The sequence below is a fragment of the Pavona decussata genome, unplaced genomic scaffold (assembly GCF_977016875.1).
Source record: "Pavona decussata unplaced genomic scaffold, jaPavDecu1.1 SCAFFOLD_78, whole genome shotgun sequence".
Lineage (NCBI taxonomy): Eukaryota > Metazoa > Cnidaria > Anthozoa > Scleractinia > Agariciidae > Pavona > Pavona decussata.
The window spans coordinates 1,782,680-1,806,633 of NW_028145496.1; the positions used below are offsets into that span (position 1 = coordinate 1,782,680).

The window sequence follows — 23,954 nt, forward strand, 5'->3', positions numbered from 1 at the left end:
CCGTTTACTCCAGAGGAAAATTGAATAGTCCCACAAGTCTCATGTACTTGTGAGACCTCAACCTTAAAGGGGAAGTATCATGGGGTTTTTAATATCTTTTGCTTAAAATGACGAAATAGGACCTTCAATCAGCTGCCAAATAATTCTGGAATGACGAGAGGAAAGAGATCAACTCAATTCTTGAAAAGAACAACTAGTGGCCTGTTCTAGCGCATTTTGGAAACAAAAATGCGAAAACTTGAAAAACATTAGCCTAACATTTTTCAAGTTTAATTTCAATCCATACCGACCGACTCTGTCTCTGGCCAGAGGCACTAATCGACACTTTTATTGCACTGGGTGATATTTATAACTAACTTGACAATTATTTCGTTGTTTCTGCTGACAGACAAACATTTTTGGGTTTTGAGATGATAGCAAATTAGCGTGATACTTCCCCTTTAAGAAACGTTAGGGTTCGGTTTAGCATAAGGTTAATAGGGACCTTAAGCAACCACGACGACGAGTCGAGACGACGACGACCGGAAGTCTTCCAACGCACGCAGCAGCTTCTGCGCATGTCATATATGTCGTCCACATGTTGTTCAGGACGTCAAAGCAACCATTTTGCCGTCTTGGAGTGAACGTAAGTATTCAAATTGATTTTTCTCATCTTTGTGTCCATTTTATCATGTCTTATAATAAAATTTGCTCAAAGGAGACTTATTTTCTGCTTTTTACCGAAAGCTGGACGCAGAATATCCGTCAAGTGGGAAAATAACAACTGAAAGCTGAATTCGAATTGCTCGATGCTGTCGATGGCGGCGGGAAAGAATCCGTAAGTGTTTTAGTTTGCATTTTGCCTTCAATACTTCTGACTTTATAAATATTTGTCCAGAGGGACTATTTCAGTAAAACTAAGATTAGATTTTATACCGAAGCATTCTATCCTGGGTGCCCAGATTGGGGCAGAAGTGACCGCTTGAAACGAGCTTAAAAGAGCATGGACACTTTCGCTGGTTCTCGAGCCCACTGCAATTATATGCCCCGGTTTGTTTATCTTTACTTAACTTGTTTGTCGCTATAGGAGGTATGATCTGGACTACAGAATGTATTGATACAAACCCGATCTTTAATCTCCATATCTACTCGCTTTGGATTGTTCTGGAAAACCTTCCTCCTAGACTGTTATCTACATATAAATAAGCTGAGTGCTTTCGCTTTTCCCTTTGAGTTTGGCTTTTAAAAATGCCCTCCACCTCGGAATTTGCATTGATCCTGCTTGGAGTAGATACGGATATTTTCAAACAATCGCACAATAAATGTATAATTTCTAAAACGGCTAGACAGGCATTTTATGCAAGTTCTGTATTCCAATATCAAACATGTTAAATATAATCCTGTTGGCTTATTTTCAGAAAGGCTAATGGTATTTCAGCGTCTACGATTTTAGAAGATTTTTGGCGGGAATTGTATTTGGATCTTCAAAAAAATAAAATCAGGAATATTTTCTTTTCAAAGTAAATTAATTTGCTAGTGAAATTCAGGAGTGGTGTACAAATGTTAGGGGGAGTTTCTTATTAGAAAGAAAATTCTCTTGACAAAAATTAAATTGCAGATGAATTTACTTGTAATGCTGCTAGAAAGTGTAGTCCTTACTGGAGTAATCTTATATAGTCATACTATTATAATCACAACGGTAAATTAATTCTGTTCTGTATTATGCTTGCCGTTCAGACACAAGTTTTCAATGGAGGAATGGAACTTTTAAAAATAGTTTTTTACCAGAGTGGGTGTGTTATCCTAAATTTTTAATGTAAATAACTTGCTGCAATCTCCTTATGCTGTTTGTTAGAAATCAAAACATGGAATGGACAGAAGAACATGACATCTTCCTGTGCAGGGAGGTCCTGGTGTTGGATCCATTCCAGTATCCATACAGAAGTAAAGAGCGTGGGGATGTTTGGGGGCAACTAGCAATCCATCTCAATTCATTGATTCACCCCCAGTTTAAAGTGGGCAAACGTTCAGTGAGGGATAGGCTAACGTTGCTTCAAACACGATACAAAGAAAAGATGAAACGAGAGGAGATGGCTTCAGGTATTGACTGTGAGGAGAGTGAATTGGATAGAGCCTTAGACGAAATTATTGAGAAGGAAAAATTCGCTGATACCAATAGAAATGAAAGCTCAAGTGCTCAGGCAAAGAAAGACAAGGCAGAAGCAGAGGAGCAGAGGCTTAAAGCAGTAGAACGACTTGGTGAGACAGCAAAAAGACAAGCTGATACAGATGGCAAGGAAATTAAACCTAAAAAAGCTGGAAGAAGTGGAAGTGAAACGTTGGTGTATCTAAGAGATAAGTTTGAGCATGAGAGTGAGTACAAAAAGGAAGAGCTAGCACTGAGAGTGAAGGAACTAGAGAATAAAGATGCACAGCAGAAGATGATGGCAGATCAACAAAAGCTGATTCAGCAACAACAGCATGACATGTTGCAGATGATGCAGAAACAGCAAGCTAAGCAAGACGAACAAATTCAAAGCTTTTAAATGATGTTTCTACAACAACAGCAGCAACAAAGCAAGATCATGATGTCTTTGCTGGAAAATGCCACCTCTAAGAAAAATAGTTAGAGCTAAAAGACTGAGGAAACAGTTGGGATCGAAACTGTTCAATTTGAAGTTGTAGTCATGTACGTCTTGTTTCCATGTTACTGTTTTCTTGGAGGTTCAACATATTTTTTTTGCTTTATTGTATGTTTCAAAGGTTACAGTTCAATAAAAAGTTGGCCTTGAGAATGATTACTTATTGCTTTTACACGGGATGGAACTGGGAGGTTCTACAATGATAAGACCGCACTTTATCACTGTTGAAGGCAAAGTGACTGTATGCACTTATATTTTTGTTTAATTTTAATTTCCGACCAAACAAAGTGAGCGTCGCTTGAGAGAGGGATTGTTCCACTTTCTTTACTGTGGTTTTTAGATCAGTTTTTGAGTAGGCAACAAAACTGGGTCTTGGATTACGAGAAATAATCTTCAACAGACGGGGGTTCCAGCTCAAAATAACGCGATGTTTGGTTACCATACAAACAAGTAAGTGCGTTTCTAAGTATTGCGCACACAACATACATTTTGCCGATACTGCTCAATCCAATTTTTAAATTTTTCTTGAAATCAACAAATTTGAAATAGTTTACAATATCATTGAAGAGCCATTCCACTGATTCTCTGACAGTACTCATACTCGTATTGAAAGCTTGCATTGGTGGAGGTAAGACAGCATTTCTAAAGGGAGCCTGGAGGTGCACTCTCAGAGGATAAGCGGGATCACCGTATAGGCACATTGGACGACCGTGGGGCGAATAGGCAGATCTCTGTAGTTCATTCAGTAGACCTGAGTCTGCGAGCATTCCAGCGTCATGCTTTCTGCCTTCTGTAAAACATTAGGAAAAAAAGTGTTGCTGTTTAAATACGTGGTACAACTAGTTGCAAAAAGACTTGAGACACTGTAACATATTTGGCCTTAAATGAAGTTGCCGTGATCACGTGCTTTCCATTCCCCCTCCCCCCCTTATCAATGTTGTTAGCAATGCAAGATGACGCTCAAAATTTGGAGGAACAACTTTGTATGGAGGGGAGGGAGGGGGGTACTGTCATGTCTCACAGATTTATGAGCGGCAGCAATTTGAAGTGGTAAAGGGCGATTTTTGGTTGGAGTGTCTCACTATTTTTGCAACTGGTTGTCTGAGCGCTTTGACGCTGTATGAGCATTCTGTTAGTTTATGGATCGCTTTGGGAAGTGGTCTACGTTTGGCTATTTGTGAGGGGTTTTGGCAAAATTGGGTTTTATTGGTGGATGTTTCATGGATTACAAATGGCAGAGGAAGAAAGGTAATTTTGGGTTATTTTTCGAATGACGTCATAGCCGCAATTTTCATTGTTTTCAGTTAGCAAGTCAGAAAATATGCCTAAGTTTGGAAATAAAGAAGTGATATAAGGCCATTTTCGCTTGTGCGGTCTGTAAGGACGTGATTTAAAGTTATTTACTGAGCATTAACGTCAAACAAGTTTATTTACGTGCATAGGTTGCGCCAAAACCGTCATTAGATTTCGGAGATAAGCGTTTGTTGACGTTCTTGTTAGGGACATAAACACACGTTCTATTGTGATCGCGTGCCGTTTTAAGGGGAAAACCAGTTGCTTAGAAATGAGTCTTGAAAATTAGACCTTTGTGAATATACATTGTGATACAAGCTTATTTCAGCAAATTGCTTTAAGCTAGTTACATTTTTCAGGACGTGTTTGCATTGCAATTACGACAGGTGAAACTTACACGTTCGTAGTGCGAAGAGAAATTATTGACAATACTATCGGGTCAATGTATAAGCGATTAGATTTAGTTCTAAACAGTAGAGGCGGCCGTACTAAATACTAAAGAAAAAATTGTCTAGGGGAGAATGAGGCCACAAAGTATTAAACACAAGTCTTTGCTTTATTTTGGGACTGAGGGAAAACAATGTCACACTATTTGGTTATGTCACGTCGAGAATGCGTGACTTTTGCAAGATCACAATAAAACCAAAACACTTGCACTAATGTCATTTGTAGTCAATCCTAAATAGTTATAAATGGCCAACGATAAAATACAGTCAGGGGTGAAAGCATTCCATGTGTTATGTATCATTTTATGACGGTCTACCATCACAACACGGTCTACCATCACTACAGTAAGAAATATGATATGTTATCTATTTTTAAGTCATTCGCTATGGTAGACCGTGTAGACCGTCACTGCAAAATTCGAGCCTACTTAGCAAACAGTTCACTTTAGGAAATTTAAGTCCGAAAGACTTTTCAATCAGTACTACGCTTTCGTCTGTGCATCTATATGTCCGCCATAAACCATTTTCTTTTACACAACGGAAGAAAACAAGAAACTCCGTAACGTCACAAAGAGCGAATTGACAATGCCACGAATTCGAACGGCCTATTTAGCGCACTTCCACCCCAATTAGAACCCTAAAATGTCCAGTGATGTACTAAATAGATGTTGCATTTTCCAAATTTAGGTCAACATCATTTGTACGTTCCTCCACATCCGAGAAAAGGGCCTGGATGTTCACCCCTAACTCAGACAACTAGTTGCAAAAAGACTTGAGACACTGTAACATATTTGGCCTTAAATGAAGTTGCCGTGATCACGTGCTTTCCATTCCCCCTCCCCCCCCTTATCAATGTTGTTAGCAATGCAAGATGACGCTCAAAATTTGGAGGAACAACTTTGTATGGAGGGGAGGGAGGGGGGTACTGTCATGTCTCACAGATTTATGAGCGGCAGCAATTTGAAGTGGTAAAGGGCGATTTTTGGTTGGAGTGTCTCACTATTTTTGCAACTGGTTGTCTGAGCGCTTTGACGCTGTATGAGCATTCTGTTAGTTTATGGATCGCTTTGGGAAGTGGTCTACGTTTGGCTATTTGTGAGGGGTTTTGGCAAAATTGGGTTTTATTGGTGGATGTTTCATGGATTACAAATGGCAGAGGAAGAAAGGTAATTTTGGGTTATTTTTCGAATGACGTCATAGCCGCAATTTTCATTGTTTTCAGTTAGCAAGTCAGAAAATATGCCTAAGTTTGGAAATAAAGAAGTGATATAAGGCCATTTTCGCTTGTGCGGTCTGTAAGGACGTGATTTAAAGTTATTTACTGAGCATTAACGTCAAACAAGTTTATTTACGTGCATAGGTTGCGCCAAAACCGTCATTAGATTTCGGAGATAAGCGTTTGTTGACGTTCTTGTTAGGGACATAAACACACGTTCTATTGTGATCGCGTGCCGTTTTAAGGGGAAAACCAGTTGCTTAGAAATGAGTCTTGAAAATTAGACCTTTGTGAATATACATTGTGATACAAGCTTATTTCAGCAAATTGCTTTAAGCTAGTTACATTTTTCAGGACGTGTTTGCATTGCAATTACGACAGGTGAAACTTACACGTTCGTAGTGCGAAGAGAAATTATTGACAATACTATCGGGTCAATGTATAAGCGATTAGATTTAGTTCTAAACAGTAGAGGCGGCCGTACTAAATACTAAAGAAAAAATTGTCTAGGGGAGAATGAGGCCACAAAGTATTAAACACAAGTCTTTGCTTTATTTTGGGACTGAGGGAAAACAATGTCACACTATTTGGTTATGTCACGTCGAGAATGCGTGACTTTTGCAAGATCACAATAAAACCAAAACACTTGCACTAATGTCATTTGTAGTCAATCCTAAATAGTTATAAATGGCCAACGATAAAATACAGTCAGGGGTGAAAGCATTCCATGTGTTATGTATCATTTTATGACGGTCTACCATCACAACACGGTCTACCATCACTACAGTAAGAAATATGATATGTTATCTATTTTTAAGTCATTCGCTATGGTAGACCGTGTAGACCGTCACTGCAAAATTCGAGCCTACTTAGCAAACAGTTCACTTTAGGAAATTTAAGTCCGAAAGACTTTTCAATCAGTACTACGCTTTCGTCTGTGCATCTATATGTCCGCCATAAACCATTTTCTTTTACACAACGGAAGAAAACAAGAAACTCCGTAACGTCACAAAGAGCGAATTGACAATGCCACGAATTCGAACGGCCTATTTAGCGCACTTCCACCCCAATTAGAACCCTAAAATGTCCAGTGATGTACTAAATAGATGTTGCATTTTCCAAATTTAGGTCAACATCATTTGTACGTTCCTCCACATCCGAGAAAAGGGCCTGGATGTTCACCCCTAACTCAGACAACTAGTTGCAAAAAGACTTGAGACACTGTAACATATTTGGCCTTAAATGAAGTTGCCGTGATCACGTGCTTTCCATTCCCCCTCCCCCCCCCTTATCAATGTTGTTAGCAATGCAAGATGACGCTCAAAATTTGGAGGAACAACTTTGTATGGAGGGGAGGGAGGGGGGTACTGTCATGTCTCACAGATTTATGAGCGGCAGCAATTTGAAGTGGTAAAGGGCGATTTTTGGTTGGAGTGTCTCACTATTTTTGCAACTGGTTGTCTGAGCGCTTTGACGCTGTATGAGCATTCTGTTAGTTTATGGATCGCTTTGGGAAGTGGTCTACGTTTGGCTATTTGTGAGGGGTTTTGGCAAAATTGGGTTTTATTGGTGGATGTTTCATGGATTACAAATGGCAGAGGAAGAAAGGTAATTTTGGGTTATTTTTCGAATGACGTCATAGCCGCAATTTTCATTGTTTTCAGTTAGCAAGTCAGAAAATATGCCTAAGTTTGGAAATAAAGAAGTGATATAAGGCCATTTTCGCTTGTGCGGTCTGTAAGGACGTGATTTAAAGTTATTTACTGAGCATTAACGTCAAACAAGTTTATTTACGTGCATAGGTTGCGCCAAAACCGTCATTAGATTTCGGAGATAAGCGTTTGTTGACGTTCTTGTTAGGGACATAAACACACGTTCTATTGTGATCGCGTGCCGTTTTAAGGGGAAAACCAGTTGCTTAGAAATGAGTCTTGAAAATTAGACCTTTGTGAATATACATTGTGATACAAGCTTATTTCAGCAAATTGCTTTAAGCTAGTTACATTTTTCAGGACGTGTTTGCATTGCAATTACGACAGGTGAAACTTACACGTTCGTAGTGCGAAGAGAAATTATTGACAATACTATCGGGTCAATGTATAAGCGATTAGATTTAGTTCTAAACAGTAGAGGCGGCCGTACTAAATACTAAAGAAAAAATTGTCTAGGGGAGAATGAGGCCACAAAGTATTAAACACAAGTCTTTGCTTTATTTTGGGACTGAGGGAAAACAATGTCACACTATTTGGTTATGTCACGTCGAGAATGCGTGACTTTTGCAAGATCACAATAAAACCAAAACACTTGCACTAATGTCATTTGTAGTCAATCCTAAATAGTTATAAATGGCCAACGATAAAATACAGTCAGGGGTGAAAGCATTCCATGTGTTATGTATCATTTTATGACGGTCTACCATCACAACACGGTCTACCATCACTACAGTAAGAAATATGATATGTTATCTATTTTTAAGTCATTCGCTATGGTAGACCGTGTAGACCGTCACTGCAAAATTCGAGCCTACTTAGCAAACAGTTCACTTTAGGAAATTTAAGTCCGAAAGACTTTTCAATCAGTACTACGCTTTCGTCTGTGCATCTATATGTCCGCCATAAACCATTTTCTTTTACACAACGGAAGAAAACAAGAAACTCCGTAACGTCACAAAGAGCGAATTGACAATGCCACGAATTCGAACGGCCTATTTAGCGCACTTCCACCCCAATTAGAACCCTAAAATGTCCAGTGATGTACTAAATAGATGTTGCATTTTCCAAATTTAGGTCAACATCATTTGTACGTTCCTCCACATCCGAGAAAAGGGCCTGGATGTTCACCCCTAACTCAGACAACTAGTTGCAAAAAGACTTGAGACACTGTAACATATTTGGCCTTAAATGAAGTTGCCGTGATCACGTGCTTTCCATTCCCCCTCCCCCCCCCTTATCAATGTTGTTAGCAATGCAAGATGACGCTCAAAATTTGGAGGAACAACTTTGTATGGAGGGGAGGGAGGGGGGTACTGTCATGTCTCACAGATTTATGAGCGGCAGCAATTTGAAGTGGTAAAGGGCGATTTTTGGTTGGAGTGTCTCACTATTTTTGCAACTGGTTGTCTGAGCGCTTTGACGCTGTATGAGCATTCTGTTAGTTTATGGATCGCTTTGGGAAGTGGTCTACGTTTGGCTATTTGTGAGGGGTTTTGGCAAAATTGGGTTTTATTGGTGGATGTTTCATGGATTACAAATGGCAGAGGAAGAAAGGTAATTTTGGGTTATTTTTCGAATGACGTCATAGCCGCAATTTTCATTGTTTTCAGTTAGCAAGTCAGAAAATATGCCTAAGTTTGGAAATAAAGAAGTGATATAAGGCCATTTTCGCTTGTGCGGTCTGTAAGGACGTGATTTAAAGTTATTTACTGAGCATTAACGTCAAACAAGTTTATTTACGTGCATAGGTTGCGCCAAAACCGTCATTAGATTTCGGAGATAAGCGTTTGTTGACGTTCTTGTTAGGGACATAAACACACGTTCTATTGTGATCGCGTGCCGTTTTAAGGGGAAAACCAGTTGCTTAGAAATGAGTCTTGAAAATTAGACCTTTGTGAATATACATTGTGATACAAGCTTATTTCAGCAAATTGCTTTAAGCTAGTTACATTTTTCAGGACGTGTTTGCATTGCAATTACGACAGGTGAAACTTACACGTTCGTAGTGCGAAGAGAAATTATTGACAATACTATCGGGTCAATGTATAAGCGATTAGATTTAGTTCTAAACAGTAGAGGCGGCCGTACTAAATACTAAAGAAAAAATTGTCTAGGGGAGAATGAGGCCACAAAGTATTAAACACAAGTCTTTGCTTTATTTTGGGACTGAGGGAAAACAATGTCACACTATTTGGTTATGTCACGTCGAGAATGCGTGACTTTTGCAAGATCACAATAAAACCAAAACACTTGCACTAATGTCATTTGTAGTCAATCCTAAATAGTTATAAATGGCCAACGATAAAATACAGTCAGGGGTGAAAGCATTCCATGTGTTATGTATCATTTTATGACGGTCTACCATCACAACACGGTCTACCATCACTACAGTAAGAAATATGATATGTTATCTATTTTTAAGTCATTCGCTATGGTAGACCGTGTAGACCGTCACTGCAAAATTCGAGCCTACTTAGCAAACAGTTCACTTTAGGAAATTTAAGTCCGAAAGACTTTTCAATCAGTACTACGCTTTCGTCTGTGCATCTATATGTCCGCCATAAACCATTTTCTTTTACACAACGGAAGAAAACAAGAAACTCCGTAACGTCACAAAGAGCGAATTGACAATGCCACGAATTCGAACGGCCTATTTAGCGCACTTCCACCCCAATTAGAACCCTAAAATGTCCAGTGATGTACTAAATAGATGTTGCATTTTCCAAATTTAGGTCAACATCATTTGTACGTTCCTCCACATCCGAGAAAAGGGCCTGGATGTTCACCCCTAACTCAGACAACTAGTTGCAAAAAGACTTGAGACACTGTAACATATTTGGCCTTAAATGAAGTTGCCGTGATCACGTGCTTTCCATTCCCCCTCCCCCCCCCTTATCAATGTTGTTAGCAATGCAAGATGACGCTCAAAATTTGGAGGAACAACTTTGTATGGAGGGGAGGGAGGGGGGTACTGTCATGTCTCACAGATTTATGAGCGGCAGCAATTTGAAGTGGTAAAGGGCGATTTTTGGTTGGAGTGTCTCACTATTTTTGCAACTGGTTGTCTGAGCGCTTTGACGCTGTATGAGCATTCTGTTAGTTTATGGATCGCTTTGGGAAGTGGTCTACGTTTGGCTATTTGTGAGGGGTTTTGGCAAAATTGGGTTTTATTGGTGGATGTTTCATGGATTACAAATGGCAGAGGAAGAAAGGTAATTTTGGGTTATTTTTCGAATGACGTCATAGCCGCAATTTTCATTGTTTTCAGTTAGCAAGTCAGAAAATATGCCTAAGTTTGGAAATAAAGAAGTGATATAAGGCCATTTTCGCTTGTGCGGTCTGTAAGGACGTGATTTAAAGTTATTTACTGAGCATTAACGTCAAACAAGTTTATTTACGTGCATAGGTTGCGCCAAAACCGTCATTAGATTTCGGAGATAAGCGTTTGTTGACGTTCTTGTTAGGGACATAAACACACGTTCTATTGTGATCGCGTGCCGTTTTAAGGGGAAAACCAGTTGCTTAGAAATGAGTCTTGAAAATTAGACCTTTGTGAATATACATTGTGATACAAGCTTATTTCAGCAAATTGCTTTAAGCTAGTTACATTTTTCAGGACGTGTTTGCATTGCAATTACGACAGGTGAAACTTACACGTTCGTAGTGCGAAGAGAAATTATTGACAATACTATCGGGTCAATGTATAAGCGATTAGATTTAGTTCTAAACAGTAGAGGCGGCCGTACTAAATACTAAAGAAAAAATTGTCTAGGGGAGAATGAGGCCACAAAGTATTAAACACAAGTCTTTGCTTTATTTTGGGACTGAGGGAAAACAATGTCACACTATTTGGTTATGTCACGTCGAGAATGCGTGACTTTTGCAAGATCACAATAAAACCAAAACACTTGCACTAATGTCATTTGTAGTCAATCCTAAATAGTTATAAATGGCCAACGATAAAATACAGTCAGGGGTGAAAGCATTCCATGTGTTATGTATCATTTTATGACGGTCTACCATCACAACACGGTCTACCATCACTACAGTAAGAAATATGATATGTTATCTATTTTTAAGTCATTCGCTATGGTAGACCGTGTAGACCGTCACTGCAAAATTCGAGCCTACTTAGCAAACAGTTCACTTTAGGAAATTTAAGTCCGAAAGACTTTTCAATCAGTACTACGCTTTCGTCTGTGCATCTATATGTCCGCCATAAACCATTTTCTTTTACACAACGGAAGAAAACAAGAAACTCCGTAACGTCACAAAGAGCGAATTGACAATGCCACGAATTCGAACGGCCTATTTAGCGCACTTCCACCCCAATTAGAACCCTAAAATGTCCAGTGATGTACTAAATAGATGTTGCATTTTCCAAATTTAGGTCAACATCATTTGTACGTTCCTCCACATCCGAGAAAAGGGCCTGGATGTTCACCCCTAACTCAGACAACTAGTTGCAAAAAGACTTGAGACACTGTAACATATTTGGCCTTAAATGAAGTTGCCGTGATCACGTGCTTTCCATTCCCCCTCCCCCCCCCTTATCAATGTTGTTAGCAATGCAAGATGACGCTCAAAATTTGGAGGAACAACTTTGTATGGAGGGGAGGGAGGGGGGTACTGTCATGTCTCACAGATTTATGAGCGGCAGCAATTTGAAGTGGTAAAGGGCGATTTTTGGTTGGAGTGTCTCACTATTTTTGCAACTGGTTGCTTTGTGTTTGATACGTCCCCCATTACATGATAGAAAATCGTTATAAGCCATACGCGCACACATTTACTTCCGTTGCATTACATGATATAAACCCATGACACAAAATTTGTCTTCCACCACCTCTCTACGTACTTACCCTCCTTCCCACCCCTGCCTCCCCCGCCCCAACACACGCAATCCTACTGCAGCGCGCGAGAAGGATATCATCATATTGCGTCCTGCTGCAAATTATGACAGTAATCTTTGAGTTCCAAACACTTACCTACTGGTCCGAACAGATTTCCTATCAGTCCGTTAGGAAGAGCCACACACTGAAACTTGAGAGCATGCACCCTTTTATGGCCGTTATAAACAACTCTTTGGTGCTCTCCAGGACGACAAATCGGCCGCACAGTCCCATCAATGAACCCAAAACAATTGTCCAAGGCAGCTCCTCGGGCAGATATTGCATCACTATAATCTTGAAGTGCGGCTGGATTGAGAATTGTCGGATTCCAGTTGAGTATGCGGTGGCTGTGATTAGCGTAAATATAATCAAGCACCTGATTGCTCACCATACTCAACACAGGAACTGGCCTACCAAAGCGTGGGATAAGGTCGCTGTATCGACAGGGATACGACAACCGCTTCAGCAGAATGCAAAGTCCTTCAATGCCACTCGAAACTGATCGCTGATAGCATAAAAATGTGTCAGGAATCTGTAGAACGTCAGCCAGAAGGGGAATGTGGCGCTTTTGAAATCGGAATTCCGCCAAACATTCCGATTCGTCCATATCATCAAGATCGAAACCTGCATGATTTTCGTAAGGAAAATCAGGATTCTTTGACTCAAATTCTTCCGATAGAAGAAGGAATTCTTCCTCGTTTATGGTGTTGTGCTCAAGGCTTAAAAGAAGCAACTCTCGAATTTCTTTAAATGATGCCATTTACAACTTTTGTAGCTTCGACGTCGGGAGATTGCTAAAACATTTGTTATTTGTTTTTCCCGCCGTTCGGCGTCCTCAACCCAGCTTGCTTAAACATTTGTTTTTCCCGCCGTGAACGGCGTCCTCGGCCCAGGTCCTATACGGCCACGCTCGTCGTCGTCCATAGACTCGTCGAGACTGCTTAAGGTCCCTAATGATTACGTGAGAGACCCTACACATCCAGATATGACGAGAATTTTTTCCAGACTTGAGTCCTGGCAACTCCGCCACTACACCGGTACCTTTGGTGTGCACACACCTAAGTTCACGCCAACAGGCAAAGATGTGTTTTGTAGCTCTCTGTTGTTAGTTGTTTTTTTTAACAGATGTCCCACTGTACTGACATAAAACTAAGGACGAGTTCAGTGTTATTGACTGTTAAGCTTTATTTTGTTGATATTCTCTTTCTTTCTTGTTATAGTTAAGAGACGATGATACAACACTCATGAAATTACTGTAAAGGATTATTTATTTATTTATTTATTTATTTATTTATTTATTCTTTCAAGAATGGTTTGCGCACGCTTTTCTTCACTACTTCTGTTCAGTTAACAGTAATTAAAATGGCCATGATAACAGTGTACTGTCGTCTTAACTTTTTTGCGAAAAACTCTCAAGCATTTTGTTTAAAAAAACTGTAATAACTAAAAACGATTTACTTTTCTAACGAATCTACACACATCGTACCGTATCAGCTTAATCGTCGTCGACAGTAAGGCAACCAGCATGGATGGACTCTCAGTTTAAGAGCTTATTTTCGAGGGGTGTTGAAATTGTTTGAGAGGGATGCTGGGGGAGTAGATATTAGAGGGGATTGATCCTAAAACAGCTAGTCCTAATCACGGTTCACGGTGTTATAATGGCAAGGCGTTGTTACTTGAAGGAAATTTGCGACCTCGGGAAAGGGGGTCTCTTTGCCGAATACCGTGGCTTAAAATGAACTGAGAGCTAAAGCACCTTAAACCGTATATAGTCAAGTCAAATATATACTTCTTGTTACATTTGATATATCTTTCTCTGTAGGTGGGTCTTATGTTTTCCTTTCACTTCAACTGGCATTATATAGAATTCGGCCCACTAACCGATATGGTTGTGAAAAGGGGTTATAACAGAACTGGGACCCAAAGACTGTTCGGTACAGAAATTCGGATTGTTTGCGACGATAAGTTCAAGTTCCATTTGGTAAGAGAAGTGGTCCAAACTAGAACATTTGAACAGGACCCACCAAGCCACAAAATAGATGGTGCCCTCTGCCCGCACCCGCCTTCCTCAACTTCAAAAGATGGTGTCTTTATTGCATATCTCTCTCTATCCAGCAATAAAAAAATGACAATGAAATTCAGAACTTCACTTTCCATGTTTTTCTAGTAACGCTGACTCCTGCTAGCTGAATATTTCTGTGTCAAATCAAAATTTTATAAAATTTTGTCGGTAATGTTCACGAGATAGGTGGTGTCTTCGATAACCCCTCTACCCCAGAAAAGGTGCGTCCTCTTCGAAAAAAATAGTTATGACCATTTCCCTAAAATATTATCTCAAATTTTCATCATATGGTAAAGATGATTTGTTACGTTTTAAGAGGACGAAATGCTGCCAATCTAGCACCTCATTCACACTAATTAGCATATATCCACCCGATCTTGATAAAAAAACCTGACCGGTTTTCGTGACACAACACCGAATCACAGGCCTTATGGCCTCGAGAAGCTTCTGAAGGATACAAAAGACAGAAGAAAGCTAAGGATAAAGAAGAGGGAGGAGACGGCAAAACAGACTATGCAACCTTTTGGTTTTTTTTCAAGGAAACACGACTTGAGCGGACCCGTTTTTAAAACTCGGGTGTATATATAAAGTGTACACAACAGACAACACATGGGGTTTACTTTAGGGACTTTAAAAAGCGAGGGAGGGCACTGGTAGAATTCTGTCTGATAGAATTCTGGTGATTGTGGAATTCTATTTATGTTGTTGTTGTTGTCATTGTTGTTTGCGTTGTTATTGCATGTTATTATTTTTTTTTTTTTCATTTGCTATTAAAAGTCTCTTTCCTCAGATTTATGGCCTTGCAATAAAGCCTTCTGAAATAACACTGAAATTGTAAGAGCGATAACGGCATGAACGGAAAATTGCACGAATCGCTTTTCTAAATTTATCGTACCTTAATGCGTATATAAGGGGGTTTAGTAACGAACTTAGCAGCCCTAAAAATCTCACGTAATCAACAACAGAATAATCCAGTTTAGCTTTGTAAAAAGCATTTTCCATAACAAAACATGGCGCCCAACACAGAAAAAAAGCGCCGACAAACAGAAACACTGACATGGCTATCTTTCTTTCACGTTTCCGGATGTTTTCAGTGAGATTTTCACTCCCTAACAAGCCTTGCCGCTCACTTGAGGTACTCTCCTCGAGGTCTTTACGAATAAATGTTCGCACCAAGTAAAATATCCGTGAGTAAATAAGAAACATAAAAAGCATGGTTGGAATTCCGATTGCGTCCGTGATGATTAATCTGTACTCCTTCTCGTGATGATAATTCAGCAGGGACAGAAGTGCCACACACAAGGCAATCAGCCATATGTAGACGATGGAAAGTCTCGGATGTGAGTAAATCAGAAATTCGTTGCTTTTAAGAGGTGCTTCCACCATGACATACCGCTCAAAAGCGAGCGCCAGTATTGTTAAAGAAGACGCGACCATGGCAAAGTACAATGAGGTGTAAGCCACAAAGTGCAAATGCCGCGAGGGATAAAAATGTAGCAAACCTACCAGAAACTCGCATGGGATTCCCACGATCAGGTCGCATACTGCCAAGTTCAGAATCAAGTAGTTGGGGATGGTCTTGAGTTCTTTGTACGGGTCCCTCACAATCGCAATCACAACTAACGAGTTTCCAAACACGGTAAAGAAGGAAAATGCAAAGGCTGTAATGGCCACACTTTCAGAGACAGTTGTATTAAGAGCACACTTCGCATCATCCCTTATTAATGTTGCGTTTATAGAGGTACCTGCAAGAAAATAAAAACACTTTCTTAAAAAAAAAAAAAAAAAAAAAAGAAAGAAAGTATTTTGAATGCCAGGTTAATGCAAATACAAGCACACTACCAACGAAAGATTTATATCACTCACATGATTATCCCCCACCCCCACCTCCTCCCCCCCCCCCCCCCCAACCAAAAAAAAAAAACTGATCCGAGTTCATAAAAGCTGCAAATGTATTTCCTTGTTGAGGGAAACTCGGCTGCGACATGTTCGTGTCGCTCTACTGAAGAGTTTTTTTTTTAGGGGTTTACCTAAAGCCAGGAATCCGGAAATCGGAAACCGCAACAAAAAAAAAAAAAAAAAAAACTAAAATTCGTCAACATGAAAATTTCAACGAAGATTAAAGTCACTTGGGAAACACTTTATATAGCTTTTGAAAAATTATAATATCCGTCAGGAGCTCAGTGAAATTTTCCGAAGTTTGCCTTAGATTTCAATTGCTGAGGCAGCTGAGTCACTGGTTTGGAATAAAGGTTCCCAATCTTTGAACGTACTCTTAAATACCCCCACACCTCTTCCTACTCGTTTCCGCGTAGAGAGACAGTGAAAGGTAACTAGAGAAAAGAGTCAGTGTTGCGTTTATCACTCATCAACTCCTAGCAAGGCTCACTGTCTGTATAATAATATAACAAGTCTTGAAACAAGTCGGTATTGGGGGTGGTTTAGATTTCATCTAAAAAACAGCTTCGAATTGGCACTGACCCTGGATAGACAGCAGGCAAAGTTATTTATTCATTTATTAACTCATCCGTCCGTCCGTCCGTCCGTCCGTCCGTCCGTTTGTTCGTTCGTTCGTTCGTTCGTTCGTTCGTTCGTTCGTTCGTTCGTTCGTTCGTTCGTTCGTTCGTTCGTTCGTTCGTTCGTTCGTTCGTTCGTTCGTTCGTTCATTCATTCATTCGTTCCTTCGCTCACTCACTCACTCGCTCCTGGTTCTGTCATGCCTGCCGGCATACATTCGTACGTTCAGTCATGTATGCCTGTATTCGTTTATCCACCTTTTTAAAAAAGAGTGCATACAGTAAGAACTTAAGGAGCCTGCGAACGATTTCCCATAATTAAGTAATCACAATAGTAGGATGTAGATAACAAATTATTTTATATCCTTTAATTTCCGATACCTTGGAAGCCGTAGATCTATTGATTTGATTTAGAGGTAATAAGTCTAAATATTTTAAGCCCCATTCCCACCCTTATGCCTAAAAAAAATGTTGAGCCGTAATATACGCTAGTCACAATGTTATGACACGTGTAAAGACATATTTCCTTCGTGAATGCGTTAATTTGCCTACTGCACCTGTCAAAATACCACCAATCGTACACATCTCCCGCCCCTAGCTCTTCCGAAAGAACGAAAATCCCCTACTCACAAGCTAATCAGCATACGGCAAGTTACGCAGAAAAGGAAAAATAGAAAGAAAAGAAAGTCTTTCCTGATTTACGGATTCCGTGTATTTGATTTTATTAACATAGATAGGTGTAGTTCTGGTGTGTTTTAAAGTTTTACCCTTTAAAGGGACTGCCTTAGAATACTAACACCATAGGCTTAACTGCAGCAATTGAAACCTTAGGCAAACTTTTTGCTCCTGATTGATATTTTAATTTTTAAAGAGCTATAAATACTATTTCCCAAGTGACTTTAACCTTCGTTGAAATTTTTATGTCGACGAATTTTCATATTTGTTTTTTTTTTTATTCCGGATTTCGGATTCCGGATTCCGGATTCCGGATTCCGGATTCCGGATTCCGGATTCCGGATTCCGGATTCCGGATTCCTGGTTTTAGATAACCCTTTTATTTAGAAAGCCGTTGAAAACGGTTCATTACGACTGCAGGGAATACATGAAGTGATCCTTTCAGCAGGATATATGTGCTTACCGACCGAATCGATCAGCAAACTGCCGCTGTGGTTTGAAACTGAGTCTTCGTATATACAAGTAACATATTTACAAGAAAGCCATCCTCAAAAGTTCCTCTTCACTGATATATAAAATCAGACTAAAAAACTAAAGACACATGAAATGACGCCAGTTCGTTTGGTCCGAACAGAAGGAGTACTAACGTCACGCTTTAAAAGAGGACTAACGGGTAACTTTAAGATAAAGTCGTAAACCGGCCGGCCGCGCTGGAGCATAACCCAGGTCTTAACTAGTTGTCAAGAACATAGTTATGGCGGCACTAGAACAGCAAATAGCTATCGACCACATGCCTGTCGTAACTAATCTTAAACAGTTTGCAATTCTATATCTAGGTCCTTAAACTTGGAATTCTCTTCCAACACATATCACGGGTTCATCTAGCTTTCCTACCTTTAAGAAACGAATGAACGAGTTTTTATTGAAAGAATTCTGAGATGTTAATGCCGCACATACGCAGCACTATTTTGTGTTTTCAAGGTGAACTCTTTATATATCAGCCCGATGATTTCTTGAGGTCTCCTCGCCAATTATCTTTATTCCTACTTTTGTGTTATATTATTGTGTTTTATGGCAAATAAAGAAGAAGAAGACAAAGACTGAAGCAATTCTTTATGATAATATTCTATTTTTCACGGTTTGGCTTTGTCTAGCTTCATGCACACAGAATTACCGTTTCGGACGCAATCAAGGATAAAATTTCTTTGATCAACAACACATGCACAACGGAGGATCAAGAAAATAAACTTTTTTAGCTGCTTATTCATTGCAGTGTTTGGATCACTTTAAGAAATCTTTATTGGTATCGGGGCTGCGACCCTTCTGGTGTTCATATTATTTCTGTGGTGCAATCCAATCACCCGGTCGTGTTTTAATGTGCCATAAAATTTTGTGTGACTTCTCGGAAATCGATTCCGAGAAAAAAGCCTTACTAGTAGACTGAAGAGAAAGGTTTGTAAATTTTACAATCGAATTTCGTCAGTACATCTTTATAATTAGAAACGAAAACTTAGATAGAAGACTTGTAAGTCACTGAGCCTCATAATAAATGATTTATTTGTTTCATTAGATCAATTCAAAATTATTCACGTGCCGGATTGTGATGTCACCAATCACAGCCGTATTTATTATGCATAAGAGCCTTCAATAAACAAACCTACTGGACTACTGGCTTTACAGGAGCAGCCTGTTACAGAACTATCATTCGAAAGTGAATAAATAAATGCCGACCTGACTGTTCATATCAAAGCAGCCTTCGAATCCAGCTACCATCATTGAAAATGACCTAGACGCTCGTGTCTTAAATTTCCACTGCAGCAGAACACATTAGTCTCTGAGACTGACATAAAATCATTTGCTCAAACCTACATTACCTGCATCCTCCATTGCCGAAGCTTCTTGTTAAGATTCTCTGCTTTCTCAAACGCCAACGCCGGCACTAGTACAGAATGATTGTCCAACTCTGAGAGCAAAAGAGACAAATGCGATCCGCGAAGAAATCGATCTTTCCAAGAACCCAGCAGATCGGCTCGTCTGAGCAGTGACTTCAGGCGACACCGCAGTCACGTGAATATTCCGACGATAAACGTAAGACACAAAGTAAACACCCGATTAAGGTGTAGTATCATTCCTTGTTGGTCAGGTACTTGAAAGAAAGATAACTTTAAATTGATTTTCTCTACCTGAGATACTGACCTCGACGAAATCAAAAACGCAACTAAGTGGATCGAAAATAATTTATTCAGTTAAGTGATCATGATTGCGTGACAAACAAACGTAGTCTTTCTCAGAATATTGTAGTATCAGTGCTGTCGGCTTGTGAAGCCTTCTTGATTGACAAGGGCAAGACACTAGAAATACTTAAGACTGTACTTTGTACTTGGTATAAATTGACGGTACGAGCAGCAGTGATGACATTTAATCTACTTAGTAACTATTGATCCATCGTTTCATTTACAGTTCGATACAGTATTTCATATTTTAAACTTTTGGATAAAACTGACATGTAACGTATTTACTCTTTTTTTTGTTTTTTTCACTGTAGTCACCGAAGAAGGTTATACATCGAACTTTATTCTTGTCGTTTTTTATTTATTTATTTATTTATTTATTTATTTATTTATTATTATTATACTGCTTCTTTTACTGCCGTAAGGATGAATGTCGCCATCAATAAGCTGTCACGCAGTATAGAATGCCGGAAGAGCTTACGGGTAATTCACATATCAGAACATAGTTTTCGGTTTCTCGATTTCCGTCTCAACTTTATGGATGAAACGGAAGTAAAAATGTATACGTGATGAGGGAGCCTACAGAAAAGCAGAGAATGCGTGAAATTATGGTTCCTTTCGGAAGCTGTCTCTTTTCAGGTCTTTAAGGGACACAGTCACCTGGTGCACATGCGCATTTTGATACCATTTCCTTACCTGATTTGCATATCCCACTTCATCCGCAAGTCTCGCGCTGAGAAGCGCATCCTTTGAAAAATCTAAACAAACCTTGTCGAGTTGAAGCCGGTTTGCCAGTCAAAATTATTATAGTGATTATAGACCTAATGTCATATTAGAACACTCATTTTCTTGATACCATGGAAAATTTTCTGATGGACTTGTCCAGGGAAAGCCAAACGTCAACGAATACCTCTGAAGTCGAAGAATCATTTTAAAATTGTTTATTTCGTTATCCGGTCGTGTGAAAAATTATCTTAGCTGTTTCTACGTTTCACAGTGTTTGCATAAGAAGCAAATTGAGTTCAAATATTAGCGAATCGCCTGAACTGCAGTGTAGCGAAACGACTTTGTAGCGAAACTACCGGTAAGCTTTATTTCTGCTTTCAATCATCTTTCTACAACTTCTCCGTTATCTAAATTTAGGAACCAAACCCATGACATTACAAGAACGCTTGCTCGACCCGTAGAAAACAAGGTTATAATAGAGGTTTCCCTTGTCGATGAGATAATCGACTGTGTACCGAAGCTTGTCTTCGTCTGAGCTCCAAGCCAAGCAGCTATGACGCGAAGTTCGAATCGTTTACGAAGATTCCCTCCGGATGAAGCTTTCGCCAGGTTGAGAAAATGCGATTTTCCAAATATATATATAATGGTGATTTGTTCTCCAGTGTTTTTGATTGATTTCTCTTGTTATATTGGTCAACGCAGGCGATTTCTTCCGCCCGGCGCCTTCACGTTTCCCACCTCTTCTTTTCATGTTCCGTTTGAGACGCGATCCATACTGTTTTTAACCAAATATGATAAAAAAATACCATAAGATGAGAAAAAGCATACTCAGAAACAGGTTTCCAGCAAAAGATTGAAAATCCAATAAAACACTGGGAAGATTGAAGCGGATTTCTAGATGTATTCGACGCGTACTTTTGATTTCGGGTTACGGTGGACGTTTTTCAAAATTGACAAAACTAGTGTCCAGGTCAGCGTGGTCACAAAGGTGACTGTGTCCCTTTAACGCAATGCTTGCGTTTCAAAAAAATTAATCGAAGATTTACAACAAGTAAATGAACCTCTTTCCGGCTTAGTTGTATGTTGGATGATAATGTCCTCAGCTGCAGCTGAAAGATTTTCTTCAAACTTTTACAGTAACCCTTGAAGTGTTCCTTCTCGATAAACTGTTCATATTTGCAGGCCCGTAGCCATTTAGAGGCAAGATGCAACCGTAATAATTTCTTGATCACGATATTCAAAACAAAACTCTTTAAAAATAATTGTGTCTGACCTCAAAAGGTATAAACTCAATACTACATTTTCAGTAGCCCTTCTGTTGCCTTCGTCAGAGTAAAATGACGACTATGAATAATTAAACGTTTTCTCTAGACTTGTCAGTAGCTCCCCGAGAGCCGCCGAAAATTTAGTCTTTTTATACCTTTGTAGGTCAGATACAAAATTTTAAGAATTTTATAATGAACACTGACCGCCCAAACAGTACATTCAAAACACTTGGTATTTAGTCAAAGTACCAAGACCTTCAGATGGAAAAAGATTATCAAAACAGATTTAAAACAGAAGTGAAGGAGGAAAAAGTTTGGCGATTGTCAGCCATGGCGGATGTGTCTGTTTAGACCCCTGATGGACCACTCACCCTCGTTCTTGTTACATTACTGAACATGATCCTGTGATAGTGCCGGTAAATTGACGCAAAAGATCCGTTTCACCCCCAAAACGCCAATGGTCTTAGAGCCGGGTTCAAGTCTTTGTAGATAATCTTGGTCGCAATTTAGGGCAAAATGCATGGCCGTTTCGAGAGCCTTTTAAGCCCCCTCGGGAAATCATAGACTTACTCTGGTCCTGCTTTCCAACCAGCCAAGAAAATTGATCATTACAAGAGCGATTGTGAAACTGAAATCTAATCACAATAAGTTCATTCTAGTAACTTTTAACCAGGGGGCGTGTCGCTTGGCGGCCAGCAATATTAACCCCTTTGCGCCAGGACCAACAACGCATATATGTGTGGAAAATGCCGTTCTTGCTTTTATGATTTGCATCTTGTTTAACTTAAATTACAACGTCATGATAATGTGTGAATGGCGCCAATTGGTGAATTTGGCCATAATCACAGCCAACAAACCGACTTTACTACACCTCCCGATTTTCGCTGCATATCAGCGTTCGTTTGACAACAAAGCCCAAAAGGCCAACTTTTCGGCCAAAGAACAACACCAAAAATTACACTTAGTATGGTAAATATTTAATCCAAAATATTTGTTCAAAAATAAAAAGCCTACATTTACAGCGAACCTCAAACTCAGACCTTGGTATCTGATTGGAAGTTTTTCTCTCAACGTTTTTCTCAGGCTATGCTTCTGTCATTTTATCAGTCCCAGTCTCTCGTATCTCAAGTCGCCTCGTTCACGCCCGAAAAGAATTCTGGGTAATTCAGCCAAAGCGCGAGCTTAGAACTCCGCTTCCGTCCATTTCATGGTCTTTCATTTTTTTTAATTTTTTTTATTTTTTTTATAACTGTCGAGCCACCCAGTACTACCAGTTAAATATCGAATACATGCTTGCTGCACAGCATGTTTGGCGACTCAGTCAACAGGAACCCACCTCTCACCTCTGTTTTCTTCCAGAGGCTAGCATCTAGCCACATTATAGCTTAATGATACCAGACTGGGGGCTTCTCCAGAGGAAAATGGCTCGAAAACACTTAACAAGCGATAAACTTACCAGATTCGAGCTCATGCACCTTCATGTGCGTCACATGACAATTTAGCCTGAGCTCACAGTATCTTAGGGCCGCAGATATTTTTATGCCATCTCCGTATATGGAAAAATTAATTGGTTCGGACTATTTATTATCAATAATGTATTGAAAAAATAGCATACAACCAGTACTCTAAGGGTTAACCCTAGCTTCCCTCACAGACGCTCTTTCGGTTCGTCTGCGAGGGAGGCTCTCCCTGGAAGGCACTGGGACTCATCTTAGGCCTCGGCTTCATTTCAGCTTTTGCCGATGCGTTTCCCCAGGTTACCATAGCATCAAGCCAATTCCACAGACGCTGAATTTACCCCTTTTTCCTCAGCGTGTGAAAAATTCAAACCACCAGCTGAATATTATTTTGTAATATATATTAAACTGATTTGCGAGAAATCTAAAAATTAAACTCAACACAACGGTTCGAGGTTGGCTCAGTTTCTTGAGCATCGGACTACCATGTGGGAGGTCGTGGGTTCAAACCCCGGCCGGACCAACACTTAGGGTCTTGAAACAACTGAGGAGAAAGTGCAGCATTTGCTTTGGCATTTGCAAATGGTTGAACTTTCTAGTCTTCCCGGATAAAAACGATAAACCGTAGGCCCCGCCTCACAACACTTCAATATTCATAATCCTGTGGGACGTTAAATAACCCACACACTAATCGCAGAGAGTAGAGCATGGAGTTCCAGGTGTGCTGGTCTGGTCTTTGTGCTATTTCATGATTCATGGGTTGGGTGGGGTCGCTAATCGACTGACAGCGTCTCCCAGCGGCGCCTATATACACTCGATTGCAAAAACGTTGACACCTAAACCCA

The 23,954-nt window shown here is 39.8% G+C and overlaps 3 protein-coding genes across 4 annotated transcripts; 1 reads left to right on the forward strand and 2 right to left on the reverse strand.

The window, feature by feature from the left end:
• Positions 1-1,652: 1,652 nt before the first annotated feature.
• Positions 1,653-2,535, forward strand: LOC146476284 (uncharacterized). Its single transcript, XM_085114834.1, has one exon. It carries the CDS (start codon positions 1,821-1,823, stop codon positions 2,523-2,525), a length of 705 nt encoding a protein of 234 aa, XP_084970960.1. The 5' UTR covers positions 1,653-1,820; the 3' UTR covers positions 2,526-2,535.
• A 448-nt stretch (positions 2,536-2,983) lies between these two features.
• On the reverse strand, positions 2,984-13,119 carry LOC146476285 (uncharacterized). Its single transcript, XM_085114835.1, has 2 exons — positions 12,274-13,119; positions 2,984-3,411 (listed from the first exon to the last, which is right to left on the reverse strand). Exons 1-2 carry the CDS (start codon positions 12,935-12,937, stop codon positions 2,999-3,001), a joined length of 1,077 nt encoding a protein of 358 aa, XP_084970961.1. The 5' UTR covers positions 12,938-13,119; the 3' UTR covers positions 2,984-2,998.
• Positions 13,120-13,337: 218 nt separating this feature from the next.
• On the reverse strand, positions 13,338-19,647 carry LOC146476286 (trace amine-associated receptor 13c-like). Of its 2 annotated transcripts, none has more exons than XM_085114833.1 (2): positions 19,305-19,647; positions 13,338-15,984 (listed from the first exon to the last, which is right to left on the reverse strand). In XM_085114833.1, the coding sequence occupies exons 1-2, from the start codon at positions 19,315-19,317 to the stop codon at positions 15,032-15,034; spliced, it is 966 nt and encodes a 321-aa protein (XP_084970959.1). In that variant the 5' UTR covers positions 19,318-19,647; the 3' UTR covers positions 13,338-15,031. The 2 variants fall into 2 exon arrangements, 1 of the variants encoding a protein (XP_084970959.1); XR_014865682.1 differs by lacking the exon at positions 13,338-15,984 and adding an exon at positions 19,013-19,128.
• Between the last annotated feature and the right edge of the window lie 4,307 nt (positions 19,648-23,954).